The sequence below is a fragment of the Pseudorca crassidens genome, chromosome 14 (assembly GCF_039906515.1).
Source record: "Pseudorca crassidens isolate mPseCra1 chromosome 14, mPseCra1.hap1, whole genome shotgun sequence".
NCBI classification, from domain to species: domain Eukaryota; kingdom Metazoa; phylum Chordata; class Mammalia; order Artiodactyla; family Delphinidae; genus Pseudorca; species Pseudorca crassidens.
This window is the reverse complement of record NC_090309.1, coordinates 61,565,185-61,588,965: the sequence shown is the minus strand read 5'-3', so window position 1 is coordinate 61,588,965 and position 23,781 is coordinate 61,565,185. Positions and strand designations below refer to the sequence as shown.

The window sequence follows — 23,781 nt, the reverse complement described above, 5'->3', positions numbered from 1 at the left end:
AGTTACTCTAGGTAGATAAAACATATTCTCCCTTCTTTTAAGGATGAAAATAAAATGGCTAGCTCAGTTTTCTATTATTAAAAAGCTGTGAACCTGATAACATGTGTGTTATAGTATAGTCTCTCAATACAATGCTTAGTCCTTATATCTTACTTGCCTATGTATGCATTATGTTGTTTTCCCAAAAAAAGAAAAAAAAAAAAAAACCAGATCCAGTGGGAGAAAGAATGTTTAATAAATGGTATTGAAAGAAATAGATATCTCTGTTTGGAATAAAAATAAAATTAGATCCTTATACCTTGTACCATGTAGAAAAATACATATATTACTGATGGATATAAGAGTAAAAAATAAAAATGCAAGTACCCAAAATTCTACATACAATTTTAGGGAGTTCACAGACTCCCTAAAGCCCATCCGTGGATCTCACATTACCTAGAAGAGGAACTGTTAATCATAACTTCTATTAAAATTTCAATGCCAAATACCAGATGTATTTTCAAGATCAAGTCACATGCAACAAATGAAGATGAACACATTAACTCATTGTTGTAACTTTATAAAATCTCCAAACTGGAACTAGAAACAGAGGCATGTCAATACAAATGGACAATGACTTAAAAAAAAAAAAACAGTTTAAATAAGTTTGAGTGCATATTGTACAAGTGTATCCATATGTCTGTTAGCCTTTCAGAAATATAAAATCAGCTAAATCTGTAGTACTTAAAATTTCATATATGCAATGTTATTCTCAAACTTGATTAAAATACTTAATAAATACAAGTTATGTTTAATACGAATAACTGCAACATACTTAAACATCTAAACATATAATAGGAATTCTATAATATTAAAATGCAATACTTTCACCTGCATTAATCTCATACACAATGGAAAAATACTTGCAGATAATTAGCATTAAGAATGCAAATATATTTTCACTGTGGAAGAAAAATAAGATTAGAAATGATATATTTATGTAATCTACAAGAAAGCTGTAGATAGTCTACATTATGATATTCTATTTAAAATGAAAGCAATTCAATATTTAAGTTTACAACAAATTTACTCAAGGCAAAATATTTATTACAGGACAGGATATTGAATCAAAGTAAGCAAGGCAACATTAGATGAACCATTTTAGTTCTTTTTTAAAATGAAGTGTAGCTTTGAAGTTGTAATAAAGGTAAACATAAATTCTAACATGCTCTTCTCTTCTTATAAATGGGATGATGTAGAAAAGCAAAGCTTCAATGTATAGGGATTGGAACCATCTGTAAAAATTAAAAAACAAAGTTAATAGTTCCCTTAAACTTTCATGATTACCTTGAGTTAGCGGAGTAAATTACTGGGTTGGCCAAAAAGTTCATTCGGGTTTTTCCGTAACATCTTACAGAAAAACCCGAATGAACTTTTTAACCGACCCAATATTTCACCTTTTTATAGTACTGGAAGAAGGAAAATTTTTATGTAAGGTAAGGGCAAGATTTCTTTCGTTCATACCTACTAGCAGGTAAGCTCCATGAAGGCCGGAACTTTGTCCATTTTTACATTCCTATTGTTCTACACATTATTTGACACATAGGAGGCTCCCACAATCTTTTTTTAGTGAATTAGACATTACAGATAAATAGTATCAGGATTAGGCTTATCTAAGTCCAACAGCAAAACTACTTTGCAGAAAATATTACCAATGGTAATTACTCTATAAAAGTTAATTCAAATATAGCTTGGGAAATGGGTTAAGACTGAAATGTATAAGAAGATATCAACGAGCTGAAAAAGTTCCAGGAGAGCAAGTATTAAATCTCTGATCATCAACGGGGCATATGAATTTTAAAATTGCTAAAAAAAAAAAAAAGGTATAATCCACAAAAATACTTCCATTTTATACATTCCTCTTTAACTTTTCAGAACAGGCAGAAATAATTCTGGTATCTTAATGTACCAGAATTTTAGTATTAAAAGTTATCGCTCCTGGGCTTCCCTGGTGGCGCAGTGGTTGAGAGTCCGCCTGCCGATGCAGGGGACATGGGTTCGTGCCCCGGTCCGGGAAGATCCCACATGCCGTGGAGCGGCTGGGCCCATGAGCCATGGCCGCTGAGCCTGCACGTCTGGAGCCTGTGCTCCGCAACGGGAGAGGCCATAACAGTGAGAGGCCCGTGTACCGCAAAAAAAAAAAAAAAAAAAAAAAGGTTATCGCTCCTTAAGGAAAAAAATTCCTATAAAAGAAAAAGCATATACATCAACAAATATTTGCAAGACACTGCAGAGGATAAAAAAAGAAATAATTGTACCTGTCTCCAAGGAGTTTGCAAGTCATACACTGTTTTGAATATATCTCAAATATACATATAAAGTCTTTTAAAATTTTCCATCAAAAATTAAGTGTTGACTCACTATTTAAAATTTGCTTTTGTGACTAAAGGTAAAATGAAAAGAGGTATTCCTACTTGTTTATTTTTTAACTTTTTAGTAAGAAAATTTTCAAACATAAAAAAAGTATATGGATCAGTATAATAAACATCCACATAGCTTCAATAATTGTCAACATTTGGCAGTCTTACTTCATCTACCTACTCTCCGCACACTCTTGAGGGGCTGGAATATCTTTTAACTTTTTTTTTTTTTTGCTGTACACGGGCCTCTCACTGTTGTGGCCTCTCCCGTTGCGGAGCACAGGCTCCGGACGTGCAGGCTCAGCGGCCATGGCTCACAGGCCCAGCCGCTCCGCGGCACGTGGGATCTTCCCGGACCAGGGCACGAACCCGTGTGCCCTGCATCAGCAGGCGGACTCTCAACCACTGTGCCACCAGGGAAGCCCGGGGCTAGAATATTTTAAAGCAAATCCTAGATATGTTATTCCACCCATAAATCCTTCAGTGTGTATTCATTTTTTTCCCCTTCCACAATCATTCATCATCACACCTAATAAAATTAATACTATTTTTTCTCCTATCATTTAGAAAAATAAAGTTTCAACACTCTTCAGATCCAAGATCAAAGTAAATTACACAGCACAAACTTCAAAAGTTAAATACTTGAGTGTTCTTTGCACTGTAAAAAAGAGGCCATTTACCATTATAGAGAGAATAAACAAAGAGAGTGACAGTTTCATTTGATACAAATTAAAATAATGTGGAATACCATTTTTCATCTATCATATTGCTAAAATTCAAAGTCTGACAACACTCGGTGTTGGTAAGAGTGTTGGGCAGTTGGCATTTTCATATACCACAGGTGGTAGAGTTGTGTAACCTTTGTAAAGGGCAATCTAGAAACATTTACCAAAATATAAACCTTTTTGCTCTCCACTATGAGGAAACTGCCCTACAAACACAAAACATGCAACTATAAGGATGTTTACTGCACTAATAGAAAAACACAATTGGGAACAACCAGTGTTCATCAGTGGGGAAGTGGATAAATTGAATAAACTGTGGTACATCTCTACTAAAAATAGCTACTCTGTGGGGGAAAAAAAACCAGGGTAGCGTTGCACCTGCTGATAGAGAAAACAGCTCCAAGATATATTAAGTGAAAACAGCAAGGCACACAATAGTATGTATAGAAGAACCATTTTGTGTAAGTTTTTAAAATGTAGATATATACATTGGGGAGGAGGAATAAAAGGAAAAAGAAAGGTTAGAGGTTATAGAAAGCTTTAACTTTCATTTGTACCAGTATTTACTGTTTGAGTTTTTTAACCATATATATTTATCGCTTTCTTCTAAAAAGATCAACAGGAATTATGGAAGTCAGCCTCCAAGATGGCCCCAATGTTCCCTGCCTCCTACACCGGATCATGGTTGGTCAGTGGGACCACAAGATTACAGCATAAGTGATGGTATGTTACTTCCGGTATTAGGTTATGAAAGACACTGTGGCTTTTGTTTTTTTGGCCTTTTGCTCTCATCTTTCTTGAATCACTCATTCGGAAAGAAAAGAGCTACCATGAAATGGCCAATGTGGCTTACTGTCCCTACAAAGAACCACATGAGTGAGCGTGGAAGTGGATCTTCCAGCCGCCAGTCATAAGACTTGAAATGACTGCAGATTATAGCTGACGGCAGGCAGCCTCATGAGAGGCTGAACTACCAGCCAGAACTACCCAGCGAAACTGTACACAGATTACTGATCCTCAGAAACAGTAAGATAATAAATGTTTTGCTGTTTTAAGCTGCTAAATACTGCAATAATTTGTTACACAGCAAGAGGTAACTAATGTAAGAATTATGAGGGTTGTGGGATTTATATGCCTTTTTAAAATTCAAACTTCTCTGTATTAAAAAACAACCAATAAATATTACTTTTAAATTATCAACAATGTTTCTGATGGTAGCTCCCACTGAATAATTATGACACGATTTTACTTACTTGGAACTCTTATCTGGTAGTGATTTAGTGCTGTGAGGGCTTCTACTGCATCAGTTTTGCATTCCCATTCTAACAGCCCAGAAAGTGTTTTGGCAGAAGCTAAAACAAAACAAAGAAACACAACTTCAGTTGTTATTTGCTTATCATCAAATTAACCAGGAAACTTAAAAAGAGAAAATGTGCACTTACGTTTTGCATCAAATACTTTATATTTGATGAATGTAAGAACTTCATGGTCATTACACAACTGTCAAAGAAATGTAAAACTCCATTAAAAATACAGCCAAAATAAAGATTCCTACCCTTTTCTCCCCCCAGAAAGTAAACTTTATGGTAGCATTTTAGTTTTGAGTATGGCATGAATGAATTAAATCAAATATGTTTTTAGATTAACAAGGTGCATGAGAAAATCAATTAAAATAGTGATATCCTATAAACTATGTATATAATTTTAGTGTTGTACAATAAAACAAGATTTGTAACTGAAATATATATTCTCAAAGCTGACCAGGGTTTATCGAGTACCTAAGATAGGGAGTAGTGTTCCAGAAAAATCAATTCTTTTCTGAAGCATTTCCTATAGTTAGGGAAAAATGCAGGGATATATAAAATTTTATTATGGGTGAGATCTAAGGACATGGTAAAAGAACTTTCTGAATGCAGGACTAAGGGTACCTCATTCTAATTCCAACTCTCAAAACGACTGAGCCACAAAACAACAAAGAGACCAGTGAAGGATGGAGGCCAGAAAAGTACAATGGTCAAAGGATGTACTATATTAAGTACCAAATAAGTAACAGAATACCAATAATATCAAAAGCAGAAGATGAACAGAGCAAGACTTTAAAATGAGGCTAAAACATGATATATTTTAAAATAGGAAATAGGAACATTCTACACAATTTGTATTCCAGTGCCTACCTTTGTGAAGGTCTCTTCTGTGACACACAATGGAACATTATAATAATGCAGTACACACGAGGGTGGCTGGATTATATTCTTAGATGCTTGGCCAGCACTTGTAAAGCGATTATTTTTGCTCATTGCAAAATCCTTGTAGCTACTTGTACCATCCTCCAGCTCAAATATTTGACTTGGAACAACTGAATGTTGTTTAGACACACTAAAGATCGGAAAGGTAAGAAGTACAGAACATACCTTTGTTAGATAAAAAGCAGCAAGTAGGCAGTCTCAAAATGTTAACATAAAGGCCTGTATCAATCTTAACAAAAAAGGCATATGTAGCAATTTACAGTTTCAGTATTTACTAATATTTAAATTTAGTTTGAGTTATAATCACTCTTACAGTTTAGACATCACTTAGAAAGAAAAATCTATTGAATATATTTTCATATTAGAAAACTTTAATAAAAAAAACTTGCTCATTTTAACATGCTATTTTATGACCATAAAACTAAAACTAGGTATAATATGGAAAATCTAAATTATACGACCCTAAGTGTCTAAAATGACATCACTATAGCTGCTAGTTTCAGATATTCTAAAATGGAAATTAATGTCTCTAATAAAAAGGATAAATATTTTTTAAATTTACCACTTAAGATAAATAATTACCAAACGTTAAGTCTTTTCCCAAATAATTTGACATTGTTAAGATGTGTGACAGCTCTTTCTACAGCATACTCATCACCCATTTCTACCAGTGCTGTACCAGGAATGGTCTTCATAAATTTTACCTGTAAATACAAAATCCCAAAAAGGTGAACATTTAATTCCCTTTTACAGTAACAGAATTTCTAAAAGGTACTATAGGTGGTTGATATCAAATAAAGAAGATCACCTGGAATCTTAACTTTATTCTGCTCTGCTATTAGACATTCTAACCAAAATTCAATAAAGTTTAAAAGCAAGACTACAGTTCTATTGTACAGCACACTAAAGAAGAGCATAGGCTTGCCTTGACTCTGCTATTTATTAATTGTGTGATTTGGGGCAATTTACTTCACTTCTCTGAGCCACAGACTTCCTTTTAAAATGGAGATAATAATAACATTTGGCAGGACTCATCAATATTTATTCATTCAGTAAGTATTTATTAAGTGCCTAACATGTTCTAATAAACATACTGTGCTAGGTACTGGGGATTTAATGGCAAATATAATAGACACAGACTTCTTAAAGCTTATATTCCAGTAGGTAGGTCAGAAATTTTAAAGTAAATAGTAATTACCAACTATTCAGAGTGCCATTTATTGCTTTAAGCAATAAACAAGATACTATATAAGAAATAACACAAGATGGCCTTGAGACAGCACTGCCAGTAAGAAGGCTTAGGCAAGGAGGGGCAGTTTAAAAAATAGGCAACACTTCAGAAGTTTTCATGACATCTTTGACAGAGCCATACTTATCCTCTTATATTATTCCAATTTTAGTATATAATGCTGTAAGGGTTAGATGGAATAAAGTATGACTATCTTTCAGGATAGTGCCTACACCTTGGAAAGTCCCTAAACAGCTATTAAGTACCACTAACATTAATAACACATTGAACAGGACTTCCCTGGTGGCGCAGTGGTTAAGAATCCACCTGCCAATGCAGGGGACACGGGCTCCAGCCCTGGTCTAGGAAGATCCCACATGCCGCAGAGCAACTAAGCCCGCGTGCCACAACTACTGAGCCTGCGTTCTAGAGCCTGTGAGCCACAACTACTGAGCCCGTGTGCCACAACTACTGAAGTCCACACGCCTAGAGCCCGTGCTCTGCAACAAGAGAAGCCACCGCAATGAGAAGCCACACACCACAGGAAGAGTAGACCCTGCTCACTGCAACTAGAGAAAGCCCGTGCGCAGCAATGAAGACCCAACGCAGCCAAAAATAAATAAAGACCTCTTTGAAAAAAATAATAAATAAAAAAATAAACAAAACATCACAGATCTGGGGAAACCACAGAGTTATCTGGTGAAAATAAAGTTACAATTTTAACGATCTTCAAAATGTGTGAAATTTAAATGTTTTGCTACGTTTTGAGTGTAAGCCTCCAGACAGAAAGTTTTGGACACATTCTATCAAAGTGGATCAACTTCAAATACTGACTGAGGTTAAAGTATGTTGTTCCTCAGAAGATACTAGAACTCTAATATTTGGGAGGCAAATATATGAATCTAGAACTCTCCTAAAATTCATAGCTATGGTCAAACTCTGAGACATGTTTATATATACCTAGCTCCAAGAAAGTAACTGCTTTTTCAAAATTCCACAGTTCAACATGTTAAATGTTAGAATATCTTTGAAATGATTAAAAAATATATAGGTTTTATGCCTATAATATGCTAGTAATTGATTAAACTACTTGCTGTTTTGGACTTATATTAGTAATTTAAAAAATATTTTTAGTACCAACATCCTATTCTGATCACTTACCTACAAAAAATAATTTCTAGAATTCCTACCTAATGAATTTTTAGCTTATGTGGATCACTACTGAAAGAACTTGTGTGTGAGAAGACACACATATTTGCAGCCTTTTCAGATTTTCCTACTACATATCCTAGCAAAAGAAGCTCATATAAAATGAAACTTAAAACAAATAATAATTTTTTTAAATGAAAACTCACCTTTTCAATATTTCCATATAAGCAGAATAGGTTGAAGACTCTTGAACAATTCATTTTTAGTTGATGTAATCCACTAACCATTACAACTGAACCAGAGGGATTTCCTCCATGCATGTAAGAGGAAGATGCCTGCGGTAATGGATAGGCAACAAGCTCAGGTGTATCTCGAGAACCCATTCTGTAACGACTTGGTAAAGGTAATAATGGACCATGGGATCCTATTAAACAAAACAAAACAAAACAAAACACAACTTTAGCAGACACACTTCACCGCACACAAAAACAAACTCTTAATATTAGCTAGGTTGATGTATATCCAAGGAAAACTCAAACGTATGAATATTCAAATATAACCTGTGGGAATTAACAAAAATCTGTATTTACTGCACCAGATCCAATAAACGCTGACCTGCACACACCTGCATATACCAGGCTTTAAGTCCTTATTTTTAAAAAACAGTAGTTTAACAAAAAAGTATACAAGATCAGGCTACAGATAGAGGAGGAATCAGTGTAAAACTTTGGGCCACTATATATAAATTATACTTCAAAATTAAAAAAAAAACTTCTGCCAACATCTTTTGGAGGATAATATAATAAAATCTACAGTGAAATCTAGTAAACTATATACAGATATAACAAAAAGAACATCTTTAGTTCCACTGAAAAGCTGTCCCCTTGAATATATTTTACTATTAATGTACTTGCAGGTTAGTATTTTATTCCCCTGATTATAATTTAGGAAACTAAAACCCTAGATTTAGTTAATAACCCCCCCACACACACACATACTCAGAGGTGTCATTATTCAGCAACTTCTATTATTTGAAACAACATCAAGAATCCAGAAGAAAAAAATGCTTGAGTATCTGAAACTGCTGTCACAGAAACACAAACAAATCCAGCTCTTATACTAAGAATCTTTACTAAGAATCAACTTGCTAACTCTAGAGTAGTTCAAAACAACTTTAATTTATCCTGTTTTCCCATCCATAATAGATTAGAAGTAAGAGGAAAAACAAAGCTAGGGTGAATGGAAGAGATGGGAATGAGGGAGTCTGGAGAAACTGTGATACTAAAAGTCTGCACAGGGCACATTTACAGTAGCAAGAAGAGAGGCGTAAGAACTCAGAAGAAGCAACTAAGATGGAGATACGTAACCCAAAAATATAAACCAACATCTTAGGCACTCCTGAGTCAGTGATTAGAGAAGCATGCTCTGGGGTGCATGCAACGAGTCTCCTGGTGTGCAAGAAACCAATCCAAAAACCCAAGTTCTTTCCTCATTTCTTAAGAATAATATGTAATGTTACTGGCTTTCATTTTTATGTTAGACTAAGGGACACATGTCATCTACTAGGTGAGTTACTAAGAACTACTATATTTTGATATCATAGCACATTATTACAGCTTATGTGGACTCCAATTCAGTATTCTAAATATAGCTGCCATTCATAACAACACAGCAACACTACCACCGAGCACACGCAAATATAGTGTAAATTCTGCAATTTTATGGAGGCATACTTTATCAATACATCATCATCAGTGTTGCCTTAAATTGGTCATGGTTTTCAACTGTTCTTATTGCTGGTAATCTAGTTTATCAAGACAATCAATATAGCTCATGATGAGTTACTTGTAATTATGTATTTTGGCCTCTAATTTAGACTATTATACCTATACTGGGGTCAAATATCAATCATTCTTACCCTTATTGCAAAAATACACATGCATATTATACTCCACCCAGCCCTACCCCCACTACTACCATTTGTTAGTACAGTAATGACACTACACTATTATCAGTAAATTTTTTTACAGTAAGTTGAAAAATGTACAGTAGATGGGCAGTGGAAACTTACACTCTGCTTAAGTTGACCAAGGTCCAAAAACTCTTATAATCTACTGCCATAGGTAATAATTAAATTCAGTGCAAAAGAATACCTGATGTTTGTAATTATGACATTGGGCCACGAGTATTAAATTATGTTACTTACACTATTTAAATTGTTACCTATATTAAGAAGATAAGAAAAAAAAGTCTCTTAAAAGCTTCCTATACTAAATAGTTCATGCAAAATGTTTTGCTGCTTCAGGTTTTAAAAAATTCACTTATATGGAAAAATGCTACATAAACAGCATCTTGAACATTTTGAAGGCCTTTCCCATCTTTGATACTTAAAATATCTTTGGTCCAGGAACCATATCCAAAGATGCTAACAATTAATATAGAAATTTTTCTTGTGCTCAGAGCAAATAAATTTGTACATTATTTTTTGCCACTTTTCAAATATGAGGGCTTCTATCAGTTCATCTCACATGGCTGGGCTTCCCAAATTAAAAGATCTAAAGAATTCTGAAAGCACAAATTTATACTGCTATAATAAACTATGTGAATAAATTTAATCTATTAAATAAACCTTTTCTATTCCTTCTTTCTCACATACCATTACAAAGGAAAAGCTACCTATGATATGACACTAAAATGCAAATAAACCTGTTTTGTTGAACTGCTGATCTGAAGGGATACAGCTGTGATTTGAAGCATTTGTAAAAAGGCTAATATCACTAGCACCCACTGTCATCTTTGCTTTTTCCCCAGCTTCCTCATGTTACTTCTCTCCTCAATCAATCTTTATTTGTCACTATCTCCTATATCCTGTTCTGCTTACTTCCCTAGGAAAGTAGAACAGATTTTCCTTAGTTAAATGTTTCAATGGACATAGCTCAGAATGGACGCCCCTACACAACCCCACCATAACCATTCCTCCTCAGCAGGACTCTCCAGAACCTGAATGAAACGTCATTCCAAAGAATTTTGCACCTCTCTTTAAGTAAGCTTACATTTTAATATTTATACACACACGCACATGTGCACGCACGTGAACACACACACACACACACACTCTAAATAAATAAGGGCATGAAACTGACACACAACTTCACAATAGGCTTTTAGAAAATATAAAGTTCTTCTAGGGCATATAACATATTCTTGTTTATGCAATTTTTCTTGTATTTTATTAAGTGAAGACAAAACTGAAAAGCCATACTGAGAAAACAGCCTGTGTCAACATTACTACAGTAGAGTTTTGTCCTTCATTTATATGCTCACAGATTTTTCTAACCCCCTTTAGCAGAACATTTAACCAATTTTTGGCCCTAAGCTAACTGCCATGACACATTTACATACTCTACAACTATACTACAAACTTTGATTAGCCATTCTTTTGAAATCCTCCATTATACAATGCACAGTAGATTCCTAATAATTGTTTCTTCATTGCAGGATCAGAAAACTACTTGTATGACCATATTTAATATTTACTCTGTTAAAGAAACAACTAAGAAAAATGAACAAGGAACACACGAAAACGACTGTAGTAAGATTTTCCTTCTATACCACACTTACTGTTTTGACATAACATAGAGATTGTTTCATAATCTCTTCTGCAATACAGACTACCACAGAAACTTGAACAAATACACATACACACAAAAACACACACACACAGGGTTAATAAATTCCTGGAGTTCAAATAAAGACACTAGGGAATAAGCTAAAACTCACAGCTAAGAATGGTCATCAAACATGTACACAATTTGAAAATATTTCGGACAACAGGAAACACTGGTGGCTTTTCGATAATAACTCCCAAGAGTACAACATAGCAATTTCTATTTTCTACCACTTCTAACAGTACCTCTAGTTGTACTGCAACTTTAAACCACAGAATAGGTGGGTCAATAACTACAGCTAAAAACTAAAAAAATATTTAAAAACACAGAACTTATAACCAGTTTAAACTTTTATCAATAACAATTCTCAACATCTACTTAACAAAGACAACAGTCTGATACCTAACTTCTTCCTGGGGAAGATTATTATTCTAGCTTTCATAATCTTAACTTATCAACATAGCAAACATTAAAACTGAGAAGTTTTTAAAAAAGAATTAAATACAAATTTAACCAAAGCTGAAGTACCAACTGTAGAACTAAAAGAATTAAGGATCTAACCAAAAACATGTTTCCTTTCAACAAATACCTCATTCTCTCTGCCTTTTATTACTCTAAATTCCTCTTTACTCATAACTGCTAGAATGGAAGAAAATACACTTACTGAGCTATACTTCTTTCTGGTCCTCTGACAGACTAGAGCCCCTTACTAATCAAGGCCCAAACAAAACAAAACAAAATATAATGGTAAAAAAGCTTTCAATCCCAAACAATAGCTCTCATTTATATCAAAGATTATGTGATATAACAATAGCCTAAGAAAACAAAGGATTTGGGACAACTCCTTTGGAGTACATTTATAAGGGACTGATCCCATAAACCAAGTCAGGTGAGTAGGAAAAATAGAGACAAGAATTGTGCCATTCTTCATCAGAAATGCAAAAATTCTAATAGTTTGTCTATACTACCTTCCTTCTGCCTTGACAAACTTACCATAGCCATCATGTCTAAACGAAGAAGGGTGTTCTCCCAAAATGGCTTGTCTCTGGCGACCCTTTCCTCTATCTGACACAAAAGTAGAAACATGGTTTTAACAATTTTGACCCAAGTACTTAACAGAGTTCTCACATGGGAAACACCCATTCAAAACATCCATTACAATTCATAAGAGAAATATGATTCCTGGTTAATGTTAAACATCCATTCATATCCAATTTAAATACAAACACCAAAAGTTTAAGAAAATAATTCTATCTAACAAATTCCACTTAACTTGAGAATATCTTTTTGGCAAATGCCAAATACAATCACACTTTCAAATTAAAGGAAAGAATGGATACTTTTCAGAAGGTGATGTATACAATGCTAGAGTTTGACACTGTACAGAAGTTTTTACCAATACATGTCTTTAAAACAAGCTTTAAGTGCAGTACTTTTGAAAGACAGTACCTGATGCATACTATTAGCTTCAACAGCAACACATTTTCAAAGTGGGCTTCTTTCAAGAAGTTCAGCATAAGCCAACAACAACCTGTATTACATGGTTTCACAATCAGTAAACACAGAGTATTTTGTATGTATATACACATATTTACAAACACCTACTGACTGGAGAGCTGGAAATTTTCACATCACTGGTCCATATTGTGTCATGGACTGGCCATTGTCTATAGACCTTAACACCAGGCAGAACTAGAAGCACTCCCCAAAGTTTAAATATGTCAAGTTAAAGCTAACCAAGGGGGCTACATTATTGGACGAGAGTACTACAATACTCCTAAAGGATAATTTTTATGCTAACTACATTTTTAGGGAAGGCATGCCAATTTTCCCAAATCTGAGACATCAATAAAAAAATTACTTCTAAGTTTCTAAAATAGCACATCCTATGTTAGTAAATTTTAAAAATCATTGTATAATACTTTGGGAAAGTTTGCTGATCAAATTATGGTGTTCAGTAAGATTTTTTTAAATGTATCTAAAGAGTCTGATCATTCTCATCTTTGAAAATTCAAAGAGAAAGGCTTTCTACATATCCTTAGTCACCTAAACAAATGAGGTTTATGGGAGATGAGAAATACTTTAATTTTCACTTCAGTCTACAGAAGTATTGTTTTAATTACCTATTCCAAGTTATCATAGCACTGAAAGGGACCTAGGAGGTCATCTAGTTCAACTTTTATTCAGTGTTAAATTCTCTTTACATCATCCCTGAGACCATCAATTGGGACCATCTAGCCTCTGCTTACCCAACACTGGTAACAAGGTACTCACTACTTTCCCTTACATTTTCAGTTAGTTCTAAATTATGAGAAAATTAATTTCTATATTGTACAGAAATTTGTCCTCTACATATATTCTAGTCCATTTAGGGCCTCGCAGCCTTATTCATTACTTAGTCTTCCTCCAAGAACCCTTTCAGATGCTTAGAAGTTATTATGATCCTCCATTTCCCCAAAGTCATTTCTTCTCCAGTCTAAACATTCACAGTTCCTTCTTTACACGGCTTCCAGCATCATCATTTAAGTCTCACTCTTCTTCAATCAATCCAGTCTGCTGTTCCATTCTGCTGACGTTCCTCTGCTTAAGCATGCCACCAAATGGTAAATATAAGTCCTTATCTGTATCTAAGAATCTTAAACCAAAACCACCATAAAGTCTTCATGGCTTAGTTTTACTGATATAGTTAACTGTGTGCTATAAAGGAAAGAGCACTGAATCAGGAATCATAAATTTTCAACTTAACCAGTAATTTGCTATATAATCATAGAAATAATCTTCATTCATAAAGTGAAGAAGTTAGAGTAGATGATCTCCAAGGTATCTTTCAGCCAAACATTGTCATTACTTCTCTTGAATAATTTCTCTTCATAATGTATTTCTCATAGTAATTTCTCTTCAATAACTCTCTTTATTGGAAGCATTTACTACCTAATATAAGGTCACATAAAGAAGGGTGAGGAAGAGTCAAACACTGAATATATCGATCTATAAATAGTGGTTTGTAACCTTTCATGGATTCAGTCTGAAATCTGTTGGAAGCTGTGGACTTTTTCTCCCCCAAAAGATGCACACATACACAAGTGTTGCTTAACATTTCTGGAGGGATTCTCTGGAGTCTAGGCTACGAATTCTTTGCACTAAAACGTAATTCGAGCTGAAAAGAACTTTTTGAAATGAGGTTATATTTATAAAATCACTCTTTTTTGGGTAGAAAAAGTTACAATTCAGTATCAACGTGAGTGGAAGCTAAAGTCACTACAAAAAACCAAACTGCCATATGATATTTGCTATACAGACAAGTATCTACCTGTAAGGAATTAGAAAACAAGAATCCTTTTCCCTTGAAAGCATAAATAACTAAAACTCTGTTTTACCTCCTTTAATTATATTTCCCTATTTAAATATCTACCTTACACATTTCTAAACTTTCTGACTGTAATTCCTTGTATAAAAATCTAAGCTGGCTTTTGTAAAATTCAGACCTTTTAAAAGAATAAACACTATTGGGCTTCCCTGGTGGCGCAGTGGTTGAGAGTCCGCCTGCCTAGGCAGGGGGCGCGGGTTCGTGCCCCGGTCCGGGAGGATCCCACATGCCGCGGAGCGGCTGGGCCCGTGAGCCATGGCCACTGAGACTGCGCGTCCGGAGCCTGTGCTCCACAATGGGAGAGGCCACAACAGCGAGAGGCCCGCATACCGCAAAAAAAAAAAAAAAAAAAAGAATAAATACTATTAAAATAAGAAGCATACTACAAATGCTTTAAGAGACATTAAGAGAAATGTAATCAAAACTATTTCAAGTGAGTTAAAAAAAAAACTGAATATTCAGTAACTGTAACTTAACAGAAGTGAGAGATTTCTCATCAACCACTTGTTCTGTTGTTTGAGTACTAAGGCTTTGTTTTTCAATACTGTATTCAACTGTACCAAGCCTCTGCCAAGCAGATTTCTGTGATAGTGAAAAATGTGGGGTCCAGCCAAAGCTGCATTACTAAACAAACCTGTCTGCAACCCCATGCATAAGGCAAGATGATTTCCTGAGAACTAAGAATTAAAGGAGCCAATCATCCAAAAGTCCTAAATATTCAAACATGCAAAGGATCACCACACTGTCTCATTTTTTTCTTTTGGCAAGAGTACATGCACTATGGAGTCCCTACTGCCCAAGATATTTTGGATGCCATAAAATTTTTTCCTACTTTACTGACTTCTACAGACATACTCATCTTGGTGAGTTTTTCCAACACATGGTTCAGACACTGATATTGTAGTTGAGATGTAGCCAATACTGCAGCCCCCTTGTTTTTACAAGATCCACATTTTTATTTGTATATTCCAGAATTGCCATACAGTTAGTTGAACAATTTTATCAGTCAAATCTATGCTCATGAAATCTAGCATTTATAAGTTATAGGTGAAAATGCATCTCAAATGAAATGCTCCTATTTTCAGATTTATCAAGTTTAAATATATTCTACCTTGAACACACATGGTATTTTCACCTACACTTGAAATGTCAAAATTTCTAGTTACACAAATTAACATGAGTGATAACCTTAAATTGTTACAAAAAGTGACAACTTATAAACAGCCACTTTACAAAAATCAAACCACACAGAAAATCGTCTTTTACATATAATGCATCTTTTCATTATTATGTTATTCTATTCAATGTCCACAATTGAGGGAAAAAAAAAAGTAAACTTAAAGTGCAGCAAGTATGCACCTTTCTAATCCTTTTATCTTTAATATCTGTGTGGATTGGTTGAGCATTATAATTCCCAAGACCTGTAGATAAATTGGCCCTGGTTATTTGTCAATTAACAATTTGAATCTAAGCTGCTAACAGTTACAGCAACGGGCATTAAGATTTACAACATTGTTAAAAAATCTAGTATCCGTCAGTGAAAAGTTTTAAATTCTACAACTGAAACCTTAAGGGAAGTCAAACCAATATATACATACAACTTGAATAAGTGGGCACAGTCTATCATGGTATTCATCCCATGCAAGTCTGAAGTACTGTTAAGTGTCCTCCTTTAAAAACTTGGGGTGATGGTGCATGCAGTATGCAGTCAAGGTGAATTGCAAGTCTGAGTTTTTCAGAGGGCTTTTTGCTGATGCCGATGTTGTGCGTGATGAAGTGTAGAGTCAGCCTGCTGGAGTCCTCTATCCTTCTTAATGCCTCGTCCAGCTTGGGGGAAAAGTCCTTTCCATAGAGAAGCAGTGTGCAAGTCTGCAGTTTGTAAGTAATATTCTGAATCAGTTTCCTCTCCTCCAAAGAGAGAGAGCTGCTTGGAGAAATGCAAGTCCTTGAACTGCGGGCGTGCCTGTATGTGTGGGCTCCTTGTTGAACTAAATATAAATAACTCAGTACATACCAGTAAGGGGCACTAATGTTCAAGGTTCTTTTCCAGCATTACAAGGTCTTTTGCAACAAAAGCTTCACCAACAAGGTTTTCATCATTTGAATGAACTAGCTCATCTCAGGAAAAAGGACTCTAACTGCATGTAAAAATTTGACAGCAGATGTAAGTACATCTAAAATGCATAAAATACTTACCGCGTCTTCCCAAATATGGTTTAGTGTAGTCCCAACTGTCATTGTCATTCCTAATAACATTTAGACGAGTTGGCTGTTAAGATTAAAAAGAAAGTAAGTTCACATTGTATATCCAAAGCATATATATTTCTTTGGTGAAGTGTTGAAAAAAAATATTTACCCTTGCATATTCAATTTTTAGTGTGCAACATCCAGCATATATATCTGCTCCATTGAGTGCTGCTTTAGCTTTCTGGGCACAAAGGACTGATTCAAACATAAGCTCTATTAAGGAAATTTGGTTTAAGGTGTCCAAAATTTACCATTATTCACTCCATTAAGAAATGGACTGAAAAAAATGAGAAATAACTTTCTCACTTCTGAAAATGCTTTACCAAATAAAATTTCTATGAATTTTAGTAGGAGAATTTATTTTTAAGATCAAGGGTACCAAAGAAAACGTAATACAACCAAAACTACTTATAATACATTAATCCTTCTAGGTCATCAGAAGTACTTTATAACCTGTGGTTTGGGGGTGTGTGGGAGGGAGCATGGAGCATGGTCCCATTCCCTAGCAAAGGCCAGCTTTCTATCTTGAAACAGGAAATATTTTACTCTTTAAGTAGGAAGAACAGGGTTGTCCAGTGGTTAGGGCTCCACACGTTCACTGCCAAGGGCGTGGGTTCAATCCCTGGTCAGGAAACTAAGATCCTGCAAGCTGCGCAAGCTGCATGGAATGGCCAAAAATAAATAAATAAATAAAGTAGGAAGAACATTACAAAGAATCAATATAATACAAAAGAAATACTTGATTTTTATATATTTCTGAGAAGGCTGAGTTTATAATCTTTATCTTTCATTTTACTAGTTTTTAAAAATTACTTAAGTTTGTAATTGTTAAAAAAAATTAAAAAATCAAACCACAAAAGTAGTAGGGAAAAAAAAAAAAAAACAACTTGCCAGAGTAAGCACCATAAAGGGTTTGCTATAGGGCTTCCCTGGTGGCGCAGTGGTTAAGAACCCCCCTGTCCGTGCACCACAACTACTGAGCCTGAACTCTAGAGCCTGTGCTCCACAACAAAAGAAGCCACCGCAATGAGAAGCCTGTGCACCACAACGAAGAGTAGCCCCCCACTCGCCACAACTAGAGAAAGCCCATGTGCAGTAACGAAAACCCAATGCAGCCAAAATTAAATAAATAAAATAAATTTTTAAAAAATTAAAAAAAAAGCGTTTGTTGTATATCCCAACCTTTTTCTATGCATACACATAAGTTACGTCTTTTTAAAATTATTATTTTTTAATGGGATTGTACTATATGTACTATTTTGCAACTTGCTCTTTTTACTCAATGTATAACAAATTTAACATAGGGAAGCAGGTCTTACATAAACCATGACCATTTAAAAGATTCAGTGAAGAAAGGCAAGAAATGGTCTATTAACTCCAACGTTTTGATACTTCCAAGCTGCCTATTTTAAAGAGAGATTCAGAAAAGTCCATTTGGGAAAAATTTCAAAAAGGTACAAGTGAACATATTATCAAACAGTGTTATTTTTTCCTCATTAAAACAGCAAAGCACGCTGTAAGATGAAACAATGGACTATTTTATGGTAGCAAGTTATTTTATCAAAAATAGTAAAATTCTCTGTGGGTATTGCAGTTTCATTCTTTAAATCAAAGACAAATAGATATAGGGGATGGTGGGGAGAATAAACATCACTTGTCTAGAAATGATTAAACAGGAAAAATTAAGATCTATATTACACAGTATTCACACACATCAATAAAAAATTTACAAATAAAGGATATTCAACCATTGCTTGTATCCCATTTCTCTTGAATATAACAATACGTTGCACTTTTCCAACAGGATTGCATACAGTATATAAAACATCCTATGAAGTAAAGAAAACAAGACTTCATCACATTTTATACTTAGAAAAATAATAAAGCTATATTCTTTTGTTTTACTAAAAAAAAACTGTCAAGACATCATTTCTGTTAAGTATTAAACTTTTAAAAACTGCAACACTTTAATAAATCTAAAGTTATTTCTTCACCTACACAATATACCCACATTAGAGAACTTCCAATGAAACATCTGAAAAGCATTATTACTTATTTTTAATCTCCTAAATGAATCCTCAATTTTTATTTTCTTAACAGGTACCTAAAAGAATCTCTGACAATACACAATTAATAAACCAAAGCTGTAATCACTTTGTTTTTTTCCAAATGTGACTCTGAAATGTTTAATACTATAATCACTTAAATTATAATAATAAATATTTATTAAAGAGTAGTAGTAGAACAACTCAGTATTTATTTTCAAGGACAATGGCTATAGATAAAAGACCCAGGGAAGATCATTTATATTGAGTTAAATTTCACCAAACAAGATGCCTGAATCATCTAAGAGAGAACCCTAAATACCCACTTAGGAACAATTCTTCAACTTTCAAAATTCTGAGTACCTACAATTACACAGCCACACCATTAGGTACTAAGGATACAGTAAACAAATCGGAGTACTTGTACTAGTTATATTCTTTCTCCTAAAACACCAAATATTGTAAATATATTAATATTGTTTATTAATAAGTCTATACATATTACAAAAGTAAATAGATACATAATGTCTAAATTTAAATAGTGTCTTATGCTTTAAGTTTATGTCCAAATATCATATACCCTAGAAATCATACTAAATGAAGCTCTTCTTATTGTGATATTTTATTCATTACAAAAATCCAGTGTCCTTATCACTAGTTTATTATTAAACAGTATGTGATTATCATGAAGTAGAAAACTGAACTGGTTCAAGAACATGAATCCTTTTAAATTTTAATATCACTTTTCTAAAGAGTGAAGAAGGGAATTTTTAGGTAAATCAGAGAAGTTTTTAACAAGCTATCTCTAAACAGCTTATAATGATAAATGTATCTTATTGTACTATGGAATTCTGTCACTACCTAGTAGATGCTCTTAATACATGTGCTGGCATATTAGAGAGAGATTTCTTGGATCATTTCCACCAAGTCCGTCTAACGCTTTATTAACAGAAGGAGAGTTAACACTGATGTTAATAAAAAAATTTAATGTGCTTATTTAATTATGACAACTGTGCTTCTGACTTTTTATAGCTTTAGTGCTCACCATGTCTTTGTTCATTAAATTTGATAGTCAAAATTAAAATTAATTTTAATAATTGTTTTTTAAAAATCCACTATTTTCAAATATCTATATGGCAGTGAAGAAAACTACAGATTAGTCACTCAAGACAAATTCCAAAATCACTTTTAATTTAGCTTGTCTTACTAAAATACATACCACCGTAATTGGATAAAGAGGATTCTGAATTGACAGCAGAAGAACTTTGTTGCCTCCTGATGGATCATCAGTATTTCCTGGCCGAGTGATCCTTTTGCTTGTAGAATAGTTGAAAAAAGCCTGCTGACCAGCTATGTACACGGGTTCATCTGCAGCAAACGTCACACATTCTTTGGCACTATCTATGTTCTCAAATTCCACTAGAGCCTGCCGTTTAAAAGGCATCATCATCACATAGCTGAAGGGAGATTGGAAAAGAATAATATAGCAAGTTCAATTAACATTATTTTTCTCAATCAAGTAAAAGCAGACTTTAATAAAAATGTCTCAAATCATACAGATTAGTAGTCTTCACTACCTGTATCCAATATTAGTCAACTCTTAAATTATCCAAATAAATTGTGGTATACCAGGTAGATTGTACATATTTGAAACCTCCTCTTCCTGTGACTGAAAGCTTTTAACTACCTCATGCCTTCCTCAAGCACAATTCTGTTACCAGTTGTTAATAATGCCATCCAGTTTATTCCTCAGGCTGCCACTTCCAAGCAGCATTAGAAAATACCTAAATACAGAAATCAGTAGAGAAACAAGAAGATCCTACTGAGCACAGGGAACTATATTCAACATACTGTGAAAAACCATAATGGAAAGGAATATATATGTATAACTGAGCCACTTTGCTGAACAGCAGAAATTAACACAACACTGTAAAGCAACTATACCTCAATAAAAAAAATTTTAAAAAAAGAAATCAATAGAGATAAAACTCGAGGTTAGCAGATGGATCTCCTCGACAACAGAAACTACCATCTCTATTGAATTTTGCAAACAAGTAACTGCCACACTAAGAAATGACTACACTTCCATTTCTCTTACTAAAAACAGAGAACCAAAAGACAAAAAGAAGCAACTACAAACAGACCAAATTTCATAAAATAATCTCCTCTAAAATTCTTAAATATTTTTAAATATTAAAGAATCCATAAAAAGATATTCACTAGAATATGGTAATCATGGATGCTATGGCCAAGACAATGAAGTATTTACTCTTCATTTTATACTCTTTGGGAAGGGGAATATATTTTAATACATGAAATGAAAAATAAAGAAATGAAGGAAGGGAGGTTAGCGAGAAATCAGAACACATGGATCAGAACAGGGAAACATGTCCTTTATTCACAGGAACAAGGACCTTAAAAATATTTTAAAATACAATCAATGTGCTTTTTATAATAGCAGAAGGCCAGAGAAATAACATCAGGTCAGGTACTCAGTGACAGCACTGCTTCTCAATCAGACATCCAGGACCAACCACTAAACTTCAAAACCTAGTAAGTGTTTCTTAGTAAGAAACAGACCACTTTGTAGCCTGGCAAATTATGTAATTTCTTATGAATTTCAGCTTCCTAATTTATACAACTGGGAGGATTATCATCAAGATTACAGTTCCTGCATACATATTGCTTGCCTTGCCTCAATCATCTTTACATCCTCAGAATCTAGAAATGGAGCCTGGCACATGACAGGTATTCAATCAATATTTGTTGGTCTATGAGGCTTATTAGTTCTCTCAACCCACATCATTCACAATTAAAGAATAAAACACAGAAAAAATAACGCCTGGGATTAGTTTATAAATGCAAGATATAAAGTCCCAGAGAGAAACATTCGTTTTAGAAATGCAAACTCCTAGCTAAAGTTCTAAAGTCTTGCATACAAAAACATAGAAAACCCTGGAATCAGGTCTACGCTAAAGAAATTAAGGAATAATAAATATTCTCCTCTCACAAATAAGTTGTTTTATAGCTAAATGATATCACCAAGTAAATATGTTAATAATGCCCTTTGGCTCTTTGGAAACACAGAAAAATTACAAAGGCCCAAAAATATTTAAATTCTTTATTGGCCTATCAAAATAGACTCACCTGTTTGTAGTAAAAAGTACTGTCATTAACTACTATAAGAAGTAAGCTAGAAGCACAGAGCTAAAAGTTAAACAGGTTACCCAGGAAAAGTGGCATCATATGAAGATAGGGAAGGGAAAATTAGAATGTCACAAAGACATTTTAGAATTCACTTAAAGTGTTTGGCACTTTTTTTTTTTTTTTTTTTTTGCGTTACGCAGCCCTCTCTCTGCTGTGGCCTCTCCCATTGCAGAGCACAGGCTCCGGACGCGCAGGCTCAGCGTCCATGGCTCACAGGCCCAGCCGCTTCGCGGCATGTGGGATCTTCCCAGACAGGGGCACGAACCCGTGTCCCCTAGCATCGGCAGGCGGACTCTCAACCACTGCGCCACCAGTGAAGCCCCTGGCACATAATTTTTTTTTTTTTGGCGGTACTTGGGCCTCTCACTGTTGTGACTTCTCCCATTGCGGAGCACAGGCTCCGGACGCGCAGGCTCAGCGGCCATGGCTCACAGGCCCAGCAGCTCCGCGGAATGTGGGATCCTCCCAGACCGGAGCATGAACCTGCGTACCCTGCATCGGCAGGCGGACTCTCAACCACTGTGCCACCAGGGAAGCCCTGGCACATAATTAAAAAAAAATTTTTTTTAAATCATTAGTATGAGAAAGACTGGAAGACCAAAGAGAGAAAAAATAAAAAGTCTAAAGAACATGGTAGGTAGCGTGGGTGCTTTCAACTTAACAGCTTAAAACATGTTTACTAATTTTTAAATAAAAACAGGAGGAAGCAAGAGATTTACTACACAAATTAGGTCCCAAAAGTTTTGTTTTAAAATTTAAACTGGTATAGCTAATCACTACCTAGCATCCTCTCCTTTAATGAGAGGGGATAAGGGAGGAAAAGCGACTCAGTATGTATTTCTAAATATTCTTTTGATTAAATAAAGACAAAAAAAATAGCAATTTTATTATCCTGACACAACCATTCTCAAGATCTTGTTATAGTTTCTCCTGAACTTCTTTCCTATACATCTAGTTTTTAAGTATCAACTTACTATATATTGAACTTGGTGACTCACCTATTTAAGACGAGCAGTTTCTTTATAATCTTTATAATTCCCTCCCCCCCCACACCACTAAATAAATCAACAAATAAAAAAATAGGGAAAGGTTCTATAAATGCAACATTTTGAAGCAAAACACCTACTCCTCATAGGAGGCTCTTCAAGGTTCTTTTAGCTTTAGTAGCAGCCACCTCTTATTCAAGATCATTCCACACAACTGAAACTCCTATTATACATATTTATGCCAATTAAGCTCGTAATTATACACTAATTTGTTCCGATTATTTCATGACTTTTCTAACCACATAACTACCAATCTCGAGGACAGAACGATGTAATATGCAAATTAACTAAATAAAATTCATATATGGAACACATTACCATGGACTAAGTATCGAACAGTATAGAGTCTAAAACTGGGACTTCCCTGGTGGCACGGTGGATAAGACTCCAAGCTCCCAATTCAGGGGGCCCGGGTTCCATCCCTGGTCAGGGAACTAGATGCCACATGTGTGCT

General features: G+C 34.6%; 1 protein-coding gene across 3 annotated transcripts in view; it reads right to left on the bottom strand.

Annotated features, from left to right (window-relative positions):
* Positions 1–216: 216 nt before the first annotated feature.
* HNRNPLL (heterogeneous nuclear ribonucleoprotein L like) overlaps positions 217–23,781 on the bottom strand; it is a 36,680-nt gene continuing 13,115 nt past the window's right edge. For 2 of the 3 annotated variants that reach the window (XM_067703212.1, XM_067703214.1), the window contains exons 3-13: positions 20,294–20,531; positions 18,773–18,858; positions 17,139–17,235; positions 16,979–17,051; positions 12,409–12,480; positions 7,954–8,171; positions 5,953–6,074; positions 5,299–5,500; positions 4,567–4,624; positions 4,378–4,476; positions 217–1,274 (exon numbers count right to left, since the gene is read on the bottom strand). In XM_067703212.1, coding sequence (XP_067559313.1) covers positions 1,219–1,274; positions 4,378–4,476; positions 4,567–4,624; positions 5,299–5,500; positions 5,953–6,074; positions 7,954–8,171; positions 12,409–12,480; positions 16,979–17,051; positions 17,139–17,235; positions 18,773–18,858; positions 20,294–20,531 — 1,321 coding nt within the window. In that variant the 3' untranslated portion in view covers positions 217–1,218. Of the gene's footprint in view, positions 1,275–4,377; positions 4,477–4,566; positions 4,625–5,298; positions 5,501–5,952; positions 6,075–7,953; positions 8,172–12,408; positions 12,481–16,978; positions 17,052–17,138; positions 17,241–18,772; positions 18,859–20,293; positions 20,532–23,781 lie in introns of all 3 variants that reach the window. The other variant, XM_067703213.1, reaches the window with a different exon arrangement.